Here is a 12,057-nt window from a genome sequence, read left to right on the forward strand (position 1 = left end):
GCATTTTCACAAGCTTAACCCATTCTGTGAACACAGCCTCCAAAACAGTAAATACATCGTCACCAAGATCTCAGAGGCCACTCTAGGTGCACGGCTGTTGTTCACTGTCACTCCCCAAAGGAGCAACTGTTTCAACTTGCTGCACTTTCACCACCAGAAGAGTTAAGATTACATTGGTTTTAATTGTTTTTGAAGATTTTACAAAGTATATATATATATTATATATATAATTTTGTTTGGTTTCTTTCTTGTTATGTTTGGGTATTTGAATTTGTTACATTTAGTTGAATTTGCTTATTACCATTACTGCATAATATCCCAATATGCAAACATATTACAGTTGACTTATCTATCCTATTACCCTAAGATATTTGGATAGTGATAACTTTTGTGGTTATCTTTTATTAGTCATACTGATACATCATTCTTGCTTAGACATATGTTTCACTGCACATTTCTGCAGGATATTTACTTTTGCTTATGCCATGGAATTTTCTTTAGAGACTCTGAATCCTATGTAATCTTCTTAGCTTCATTTTCTCAAGTGGCTTTATCTACACACCCTCTTACTTGTGAAATATAAGAATTCATGCTCACAAAGGCAGTTTTTGAAACCTGGTTTGTGACTCTTAATGCCCAATGTTCTTTCACTTTCATTTAAATCTTTATTTAAAGGTAAGAGGTTGGAAATAATTTTCTTTTATAAATCCCACAATTCTTTCTAGGATTTTCATTCTTTGCTCATTTAATGAATTTCCTTTTTTGTACTGGAAAGCATATCTGTTCTGAATAGAATTGAGCAAGCTCTGCAGTGGCTCAGAGGCTTCCTCTAAGAAGTCATCCTCCTGGAACCCAGCTTCTTCGATCTTTTCTGCATGGGTGAAAAGCACAGCGGTGTAATTCTTCCAATTGTTTCCCAGAAGTTCCTGAAAGAGAAAAGCTGCTAAATGACTATTTGCTTTGGACTGTATTTCTCAGAAATGAGCAAGGGAGTTATTATGGCCCAGCACAGATAGCCAACATGTGTCATTAAGTGTCTGAAAACTGATACACATAATAGGAAGTAAGGATGGGGTCAAGTTTTGCAAGCAAATGGAGAGAGATAGATGGGCTTACTACAAAAGAAAAGGCTTGAATTCTTCATTTTATGGTTTCCTACTATAATTGATATATACACAACCTTAAAACTGTATATTATCTGACTGTGCTGTATATGATGTAATTATATTTATACCATTCACTAATCATTTATACTGCCCATAAACTCGGCTCTGTTTGAACCACTCAATTTTTTTTAGTCAGAGGATATTGGCCAAGGGAAATAGTGTATCCTTTGTCTTTTTCTCAGTGATGAGTGTGTTGTCATCCAAAAACATCTACTCAGGGCTTAAAATTACATTGTCTGGATACGATCTATTGATTAATCAAGTTGGATGTAATGGAAAACTAAGACCAAGATACACTTGGTGATTTGGAACAACTACAAAATGTTACCATGATCCTCATCCCCCTCATCTCTTTTGCTGAGACTCAAACACAATTTATTGGATGACTTCCTTTAATGCGGTTGAAAACACTGTATACTGGTGTCCCTTTGTTCATTAAATGTGGAAGTCGGCTGTGTATTAAATTCTTATTTGATTAGTGAAAAGAAGCTGATAAAAAGCAGAAGAAATAGCATGTGGCAAGTTGTCCATGCAACATGAAAAGCATCTGGAAACAGCCAAGCATCTTTTAAAAATCTTCCCAAAGTTATCTGAAATCATGACAGTGGCACTAAAATAACATTCCTTCCATTCCAAACACTCACATCACCAAAATATTTGTAAAAAGTTTGCAACTTCATATATCTAGAAAAATATGAAGTGCCTATGAATAAAGATGGCACGAAATATCCCAAACTTGTAATAATCAGATGAAAGATGGAAGAGCAATTAATATTTAAGACCAGATACTATGCAAAGCACTTTATATTCTTTATGTATTTAAAGCTCAATAGAATTCTTAGTGAGAGAGACTATCATTAGTTCTATTATTCCGTGGGAAATGGACACTTCAGAGTGGTTCAACTGGTAGTTACACATATTAGTACTATTACACATATTAGTATTGTTTTTCTGGATTAAAAATTTTTTGAAAAGTTGAAAATCTGGCAAACTATTTTCAACACATATATTAAAGTAAGGATTAGTAGGACTCATATTTATAACACTGAAATGTTGAAAAAAGGAGACAGGTATGGAGGAAGGAAGAATGAATTGAAGAAAAGAAGGAAATGATGGAGAGGATAAGAAAGAGAAAGAGATGAAAGAAAGAAAAAATATAAGGGAATAAAGGAGGAGGGTTAATCAGGACATGTAAATTCAATAGGAATATATTTATGAGATCTGTTGGACACAACATTTAAAATTAGAAACATCTTATGACCATGATCCCAAGTTACCGTACAATTCTGATGCAGTCTGGCTTTTATCAGAGCTGTTTGTTTACACACCCATATGTATAACTTGACAGTGAACTCTTTGAAGGCAACATCCACGTCTTAACATATCAATCCAAGCTTCTAGCGTTTGGTACACTTTGGGCAGATAGCCATAAGATCCTCATAAGCATCCCCCAAAAATTAAAGGGTTAGAGTATTACTTGTTTGCTTTAAAAGAGATTTAGTTTTAAGTTTAATTAACCTTTGGAACATATATTATCATTTCCTGCAAAAATTTCTCTTGTCCTGATATTCATTATGGATTTGCTGTGGCTTGCAACTTCTCTTTTGTATTTAGAATTAATCTTTCAAGGAATAGGTCCAAAATATTTTTGCATACATGCTCAAGGTTTGTCTATCTAATTACTTCTAGAAATGCCATTTCAACGAAATCTGAGGTAATGTTTCAAGATCAATACATTAGATAGTAATATCTTAATAGAAAGGGTCTAAACTTTATGAAAGAATTGTTCCAAGAATTGCTGTAACTGCATATTTTCGTGTGCTTTTAGACACAAATTGATTTGCAAAATATTAAGTCAGCTTTTAAAAGGCATAATGTGTGTGTCTTTTAAATGTCAACGACCCCATTTCAGTTAATGAGAACAAAGCTAAAACATAAATCTTTGTGCACTATAACAAGGAGGAACAGTAGTGTCTTAGGCTGAAGTGTCTCCGTCCAATTTATATGTTGAAAAACTAACCACCAGTTCCTCAAAATGGGATCTTATTTGAAAATAAGGGCATTACTTTTATAATAAAAGTTAAACCATAGGGGGTCCAGCGCCATAGCCTAGTGACTAAGGTCCTTGCCCTGCATAGACTGGAATCCCATATGGGTGTAGGTGTATATCTCAACTGCTCCACTTCCCATCCAGCTCCCTGCTTGTGACATGGGAAAGCAGTCAGAGACAGCCAAAGCCTTGAAACCTTACACCCACTTGGGAGATCGGGAAGAAGCTCCTGGTTCCTGGCTTCAGATTGTCTCAGCTCCAGCCATTGCAGCCACTTGAGGAGCAAACCAGCGGAAGAAAGATCTTTCTGTCTCACCTTCTCTGTAAATCTGACTCTTCCCCCAGCAAAGAAAAAAGAAAGAAAGAAAGAAAAACCTTTAAAACGAATAAGTTAAGATCATTGGACTTGTGCTAATTATAAAACAAGAAAATTAAACAAATGTTTGAAGAAAGCATTTTGAATGTGAGAAGGGCATCTATTGGCCAGAGAAGCCTGTTTCAGATCCTTCATCCACAGCCCTTAGTGGGATCCAACCCTGCCAAAACGCTGATGTCAGATTTCCAGCCTCTCAAATGGAGAGATGGTAAATGTCTTGTTTAAGCCGTGCAGCAGCCCCAGAAACCTAGGACAAGATTGTGCTGTTGTTGTTTTGTCTTGTTTTTAGAGGAATAACCAGCCAGATCAGATCTAGGCTCTAGGAATAAAGATTCTTGGATCATTTACACCAGATTTATTTAGAAGACTTGCAGAAAATGCATCTTAAGCTTTGGGGCTGGAGGTTGTTAATTCTGATTTTAAAAAGCCACTATGGATTATTTATTTCTTCAACAAGGATCTGCTCTCTTTCAGCTGTGTTCTGCTTGGTAGGGACACTGTTTGGGAAAGGACACTTCTGTCTAGTGGAGATTGCTGTGTGTTAACTAAATTTAGAGCTGAGCAAGGGGGACAGATGGGAAGGAACTACTTTTAACTTGTATATGCAAATGTTGTGATAGAAACAATGTTGATGGGGCTGGCACTGTGGTTTTGTAAGTTAAGCCTCTGTCTGTGATGTTAGCATCCCATATGGGTTCTCATTCCAGCCCTGGCTACTTCATTTTCAGTCTTGGTGCTTGCTAACGGCTTAGGACAGCAGTGGAAGATGGTGACTCAAGTCCTCAGGCCCCCGCACTCAAATGGGAAGCCCAGGCGAAGCTCACAGTTCTGGTCCAGTTCCAGCTCTTGCACTTATTTGGGGAGTGAACAATCAGATGGAGGATCTTTCTCTAACTCTCCTCTTTCTAAAACATTGCCTTTCAAATAAAAATAAATAAAAGAAATGTCACGGATTCTACAGCTGTGAACGTTTAGCCCAGTTTGCAGCTAGGTAGGGTTCAGAGGGAGGAAAACAGACAAGGTTCTCACAATGTAATGACACTTTGATCTGATTAATGAAAAATGTATAGGAATCAATAAGCGAACTGACATGATCAAACATGGATTGGATATTGTATGCCACTGGGATGCAAATTCTATACAATTACTGGTCCTTGTTCACTCTTATCTCTGAAAAGTTCTCATCGTTTAAAGCCAGAGCTGATCTGATCTGATCTCTCTCTTCCTCTCTCTCTTCCCTCTCGCTTTCTCTTTCTTTTCCTGTTTCTGATTTTCAATAAAATAAATACATCTTTAAAAAAAAACCAAGTTGCTTGGTACAACTAGTTATCTCCCAAATCATATCAAGAATTTGAAAACTTCATGGAAAAATACAATTAAAAGATCAAAATAGATCCCAGGTTTTGGTACATACACCCACAAAGACCAAAGTAAAAATATATAGGATTTGTTTTTCAACATGTCTGTAAGAACAAGACACTTTTGCGAACTTTGATACTTGTCATTTAGTTCAACACTAGTGATCTGAGTTCTTGGATCTTAACCATGCCAATGCAATCTTCATTTTTTTTTTAACATTCTTAATCACAAAAGAATGGATGCTCTACAAAGATTTTTTAAGGTTAGGGAACAAAATGAAGTCAGAAGAAGCCAATTTAGTTCTGTATGGTAGATGCTAATGATTTCTCATCAAAACTCATGCAAAACTGTCCCACTTTGGGAGAGAATCGAGCAATAATATGATGGCGAAGGTTTTTCTAGTGATATTTTCCCAGATATTTTTCTGCCAAAGATTTGGCTAACTTTCTCAAAATGCTCTCCTGATTAAAAAGAAAATGTTATTGTCATTTAGCCATCCAAAAAGTCAACTAGCAAAATGCTCTTTAGAAAGGGCACAAATGAGGTTAAGGTTTTCCTCACAAATTGATGCACATTTTCATATTCAATATCATCTTTTCTTAAAATGAGCTACCCATTTATAAGTTGATTATTGCTATGAAGTATTGCCCCATAAATATTCAATAAAGCATGAGTGATTTTACCACTTTCTTATCCAAACAGCCACCATACATTACATTTGATGCTTCTTCTTGTGCGAATTTTAGCAAAATGTATGTGATTCTTACAGTGGCTGTTTTTAAACTGATGTCTAACCCTGTTAGTGCCTTAAAATAAATACTGTTCAAACATTATATAGCAAGTTAGCAGTAGTTTATTTTGATGCAAAAAACTTTTTTCAAACATCATTTTTAAACAATGCATAGTAGGCATGAAAGTTTTGAAGACCCCTTGCTATGTTTGTATTTCCTAAAATAGATAGTTCTCCTTCTGTTCATGGTTTTCTGTATTGTAACACTAACACAGCCTCTCTTTGTTTCCACCAGGCATTTCATGTACTTTAAACGCTAATCTCATTCAGGGGAAACGAGCTAGAACAACTAAAGAGAATAGATCTGTAAGCTCCACACCACTTACTTACAAGCTCATGTGTTCAGCCACTGGGTATTTTCATGTGTTGATAATTATTTATGAAAGGATACTAAACTGTGAGAGAAATTGCACTGTTGAATTACGGCCAAAAACAGAAGAGAGTGGTTGATTTAGCTTGTAATCTTTAGATTGATTTTTGGCCAGAAAAACAGTTCAATATTTAAAACTACTGTCGCTTGGTGTATAGTCATCATGTTAGTGGCCAAGCATAATCTCTATGGACCCAGAGAAATAATAAGCACAGCTGATGGATACTTTCCATAAAAATCCAAGAACAAGATAAGTTAATGTAAGTTACCTGGCGTTAATCATTTAAATATAGTATACTAAGCTACATGGAAATTTTACAATCAATCATGAATTGTTTGGTTTCAGAGTGTTAGTGTGTATGGTCCAACTAGTCCTTTTGGGACAACTAGTTAGGATACAAACTGTTTTCCAGGAATTGCATTCATTTTCCCAGGACCTTACTAGCCCTGCCCCATTTGTTTGTGGTTGATGAAATCATAACATATGGACTTTTTAAGGGGAAAGTTTTATACAAAAAAAAAAAGCCAACTATTACATCAACTAAGAAAAAAAATTATCATGGAGCAGGAGGACAATGAGGACCATTTTTTTATATCTTGCACTACTCCCTTATTCTCCTACGTTTAAGCACCACATTTTCCTTCTCAGAGAGCTAGAGCTGATAAGGCCTTCGTAGATCAGATTCAGAAACCATTCTGTCCTAGATATCCTGTGTCCAGATTGCCTAATGTATGGTAATATTTTTTATTCTAAATGGCTTGGCCAAAGCCACATAGCTTTGGCAGGCCTGGGCTTGTAATAATGGTCATCTGACCAGCAGGCCCATGTCCTTCCCACTAAATTGGGGTTTCTCAGTTTTAATCTTTATAAGGCAGTAAATTTTCTCCCTGATACATTTATTAGCTAATGAGGAAGTTATCTTTGATAGTTATAAACTTGACCTTATAAATTCTATTTTAAACTTGGGTTTTCTGAAGTTTATCAAGATAAACCAAGAGAAGGCAATGTTCGCAAGTAACACACCCTAATATTAGAATGAGACAAACACTAACAATCAAATAATATTGAGTGACAAAAGCCAACATTGATTAAGAACTTGCCATGCACCAGTGGCTAAGCTAAATGACTTAGTTGTTGACATGCTGTTAATCTCTGAAGTAATCCAATGAAGTAAACACTATTGCAATTGCCGATTTTCCAATGAACTTTTAGGGAGGTTATTTGCCTTAGGTCACAGAGCAAGGAAGTACCCAAGTAGGAACTTGAACTCAGGTGTGTTTTATTCCAGAATTCAGGTGCTTAGTTTGTGCAGTATGCCCTCTGCCCAATCTTTCAGTTAAATTTGAATGAACACTCATCACAATGGGGGTAGTGACATAATAGCATTAATAATGCAACTTTTTTTGGTCTACCCACCAGAAGTTAAACACAATACTAACCATGCCAGATTTATCAACGACTCCTTAACAGGTAAAAGTATTCAAGTTTTGTAAATAAGTAACTGGAGCTAAGAATTCTTACACTTGCAATCATATGCCTAGAAAATAGCGGGGCTTGTTTTCAAGCAATGTCTAACAGATCAACCCACATTCTTGGATGGTATTTCTAGGTCCTGCAGTGTTCTGAAAAACACTCTCCTGCAACACCAGTAATGGAGGTGCTGATTATGAAAGAAAAATACCTGCCTGGAGCTCATTAGCACACAGTTATAGTACACAGCACCGTGGCAGCACAAAGCTTGTGCTCTCCAACCAGCCCTCCAGGTTCAACTTCTGGTGCAGCTTGAGTGTATGCTAGCTCTTTCATGAGCTGATTTTACCATATTTTTTTCTGATCCATTACTTGGGAGTTTTAAAAGAGGTTTGAGTAAAATCCCAGATAACGCTCAGATAAATCATTCCTTTTATTTCCCAATTCTAGGGGGATGACTCACTGACATCTCCACTAGTTTGTTGTAAACTAATACAGGCCTACTATTTTTTTTTTTAAAGGCAAAGAGCTCTTTTGGGGAAGCATTCCACTGTTAAAGCCGACAATCTGTAGACCCTCCTTCACATACTTGGGTGCAACTTGGGAGAAATGTTTAGCGACAATAGGGAGGCTTGGGAAAGATGAGGCCACTGATCTTGCAGATCTTTGCCATGGGAGGTACCAGCACTCTCAAAGAGGAAAAGAGAGCGAGGGCAGGTGGTTCCTCCTCCACTAGCCACGGGAAAATAAAAGGCATTCAGGTGTATCTGGAACTGGAGGACCTTGACAGCACCTGCTCCTTCTTCACAGCTGCTGGCCTTGTTGGATGCACAGACATCTGCAGCTGCTCCCAATCTCTGAGCGCATCCAGATGGCTGCTGCCAGGACCGGAGGCACCTTCAGGAGAAGATGTGCTTCGGGGCCCTCAGGGAAGAACCGCATGATAGGTGTGCACGGTCCCCACAGATGACAGGCCACTCTGGGCATTCCTAAGTCATCATGGACCGCTTTCTTTTGGGAAGAAATAATGTTCTCAGTGTTTCCCTAGCACAACCTCTCTCTGCATTCAAATCCTGAATTGAATATATGGAAAATGAGAGCAGCTGTTGAAGGAGAATGCCATGTGTCAGACATTGTTTCAGAAGACTGGAGATATGAATGTAGTAAAACCACTTCTATAAAAAATTAGGGAATGACAATATTGGTTGATTGCCTAAAAAATAGGAAGATATTTTTGAAATGTTTGCTATTGAGCCTATCTTTTGGGGTGAGGTTAGGTCCATCACAGAGAAGCAATGGGACATATCATCAGGGTAGGTGTCGTGAAAGCTTTTGTTTACACGCTTACTGAATTGTGAAGGTGATGCTGCTGTCATGGATGCAGGGTCCTTACTGCTCCACTTCTATAACACTGAGATGCAGACTTTCACTGGGGGAGGTTGATGAGTTTTTTTAGATTCCATATTATTTCTTAATTGCAATCATCTTCCTCTTTACCTTTGTGTGGCATGTCCTTGCTCTCACAGAAGTTGGATGGTGAGGATTATTTTTCTGTTCTTGTCACTCTAATATTTTCCGCTAGCTTCTTGTAATTACACATATATATATATTTTTAACTTTTAGAAACAAACACAGTTATTGAAAAACAAAATGTATGTCCATCATTAGGGACCATCTTCCATGTTTACTAATTAAACAACAAAATTCTTTAGAGTAAAGTATACTATCTTTCAGTGTGCAACAGGGTCTTGCATCACCTTGGTTTGAGATGGGACCAGAATGGAGTCCACATTTGTTCTTTTTGAGGGAATATTGTGTGTTTTCTATTCTTTATAAAGCTTCCCTATGCAGTTCCTATAAGACACAGATTCTCTGAGCTCAATGACTCAGAGAAGCTTGAGTAGCACTGTAAAGCTAGTCATTGGATTTGAGGTAGACCCGGATTGCAGAATGAAGAGAGTGGCTAGAACGGAGCAGCTCAGTGGAGTGACTCCGGGCTTTGTTAAAAATGGATACATCGGCCTTTCTCCTATATACTCTATACTGGAAAATAAAAACATATACCTCCCATCTACCACCTACAGTTATATCCAACCCAATTCCTTTCTAATTTCCACCTAAAAACTCTTTCAATTTAATAACATAATGCATGAACAAGCAATCAAATAAGGAAGCGCTACTGGGCCCTGGCAAACATTTGATCCTATTCCACCTGAGAACCCTGTGTTTTTCTGCTGGGCGGGACGAAACAACTATTTAGACTACAGATGACAAGCCAGTTATGCAAAGAAGCTGAAGTTCCTGATTGCTTTCCTATAAATAATGCCTACTTCTTGCTGGAACATTTACTATGATGCAACCCTTTTGAAGTCCATCTCATGTATTGTTAATTTGGTCTGTAAAGCTTTGTGTTATTCTGGCATCATCTCTTTTTTTCTCCTCCAGGCCCTAAGGGTTTTGAAGGCAGAGCTCACCAAGCACTGTGCAGATGCTCAGTATGATGTTCAGGGACCAAATTATTGAGTGAACATCCAGGTGTTCCTGAGCCCTAAGAGGGGTACCTCTTGATGTTGAATGCATGCAGGTCAGACTCTGCAACCTGCATTTTTAAAACTGTATTTTATTATTGTTGTTATTATCATTATTATTATTGGTATTATTATTTTACAGTGTGGTTCTATAGGTTTTGGGGCATCTCCTCCCCCTCCACAAATTCCTTCCCCTCACTGATTTTCCTCATATTCTCGCACTAGCCTGATTTTTCATAAACAGTCACATGTCCATCATTCTGCAGGTAAGGACAATGACAGAGTCCAGCATCCCATTATCAAGATATGTTTTACAGTTTCTTTGGGAGTTCATCTTTGCTGCGACCTGCTTATAAGAAATACACAAGGCAAGGTTTGGAGGGGCCCACCATGGTTCCCTGGTGGCAGAAGTCCTCATGTTGAGTGCACTAGGATTCGATATGGGTGCTGGAGTGTGTGCACTGCCCCATTTCCCATCCAGCTCCCTGCTTGTGGCCTAGGAAAGCAGTACAGGATGGCCCAAAGCCTTGGGACCCTGCACCCACGTGGGAGACTTAGAGGACACTCCTGGCTCCTGGCCTCAGATCGGCTCAGCTCTGGTCATGTGGCCATTTGGGGAGTGAATCAGTGGATGTAAGATCTTTCTCTCTGTCCTCTCTGTAAATCCGACTTTCCAATAAAAATAAATAAATTTTAAAAATACATGGGAATTTATGACAATGCAAACGTGCTGCCCCAACTCTGGAGTTTCTTCTTGGGCAGCTCTAGGATTGATCTACATTTTAAACAAACAGATGGTTGGTTTTGGCGCAGGTATTTCAAAATCCCCAATCCACAAACTTATTCAGGTTTACCATCCTTTAGAGTTTGACACTTATCAGAAATCCAGTGTCTTAGTATATTTTCTATGACTGATTTGATTCCTTTAAAGGAAATTGCAAAAATTATGTTTGGTGGGAAAAAATCACATGATTTTTATTCACCGTATGAATGCTATTTAGTGATTTAAACTAGCCTTTTAACCAGATTTTCAGGATTCTCTCTCAATGAAAGAAGGCCCTCCCACTGGGCATCAGTACCCTAGTGTAATCTTTTACCTGTATCATCTGGACTGGGTAAGATGCCTCCTGCCCACAAAAAGGCACGTCTGCTCTCTGGACAAGCAGGGCTAGGTGGAGTCCCTCTTGCCCAAAGTGATGTGCCAGGGCTTGCTTGATCTCAAGTTTCACATGCTCCATGCTCAGCCTGCTGTGTGGATAACCCGGGGTGTCCAGCACTCGAAACTGCAAGATGACCTCTTGCCCCTCTCGCCGCATGAAATTGTGGAGGTGACAACTGCAGCCAAGGTTACAACCTTTGGTCACGGAACACGGAGCAAAGCTGCTATGGAAGTCAGTGCTTCCCAGAAGAATGTTCCCAGCAGAGCTTTTTCCACTCTGGGTCATACCAAAGAGAGCCAAGTTGATGATTATCTTGTTGGGATCAGTCATGGCTGCAGTAAACAAAGGCACAGTGTAGGAGGTTAGACTCCCCTTCTCTCAGTACCAGGTTTCTTTCCTGACCTTGACCACTTCAATTACAGTCATGCTCCATATCTATGGGGTTTTCACTTTGGTGTCTCTCATGGATAAGAAGTCCACAGACACCTAGACATAGCATAATATTTGCATATACCCCACATGTATCCTCTCATACAGTTTCATCTCTAGATTCCTTTTAATACCCAATACTATACAAATAATGTGCGGAGAGATGTCATACTAAATTGTTTAAGAAATGGAGACAGGGAAAAAGTTTGTGTGTGTTCAGTACAGACAGAACCATCTTTAAAAGTAGTTTTGATTTCTAGGTGGTAGAGTCCATGTAGCTGGAGCTTTCAGGTCTGGAGCACCAACTACAGTGCTCCTAACATTGAGCAGTGCTCCATTCCGGAAAGGACACCACAGC

General features: G+C 38.5%; 1 protein-coding gene across 1 annotated transcript; it reads right to left on the minus strand.

The window, feature by feature from the left end:
* Positions 1-665: 665 nt before the first annotated feature.
* Positions 666-11,600, minus strand: GIMD1 (GIMAP family P-loop NTPase domain containing 1). The gene is made up of 2 exons (XM_040967491.1): positions 11,208-11,600; positions 666-926 (listed from the first exon to the last, which is right to left on the minus strand). The coding sequence occupies exons 1-2, from the start codon at positions 11,598-11,600 to the stop codon at positions 666-668; spliced, it is 654 nt and encodes a 217-aa protein (XP_040823425.1).
* Between the last annotated feature and the right edge of the window lie 457 nt (positions 11,601-12,057).

This window comes from Ochotona curzoniae, unplaced genomic scaffold (assembly GCF_017591425.1).
Source record: "Ochotona curzoniae isolate NIBS_2020 unplaced genomic scaffold, NIBS_Ocur_1.0 scaffold_4506, whole genome shotgun sequence".
Taxonomy (NCBI): Eukaryota; Metazoa; Chordata; class Mammalia; order Lagomorpha; family Ochotonidae; genus Ochotona; species Ochotona curzoniae.

Bases quoted from the DNA above. Each gene is read 5' to 3' on its own strand.
- GIMD1 (XM_040967491.1), bottom strand. From the start codon at position 11,600: ATGACTGATCCCAACAAGATAATCATCAACTTGGCTCTCTTTGGTATG. The intron at 927-11,207 runs GTAAAAGATTAC...TTTCTCTTTCAG, and splicing joins ACCCAGTCCAGATGATACAG to GAACTTCTGGGAAACAATTG.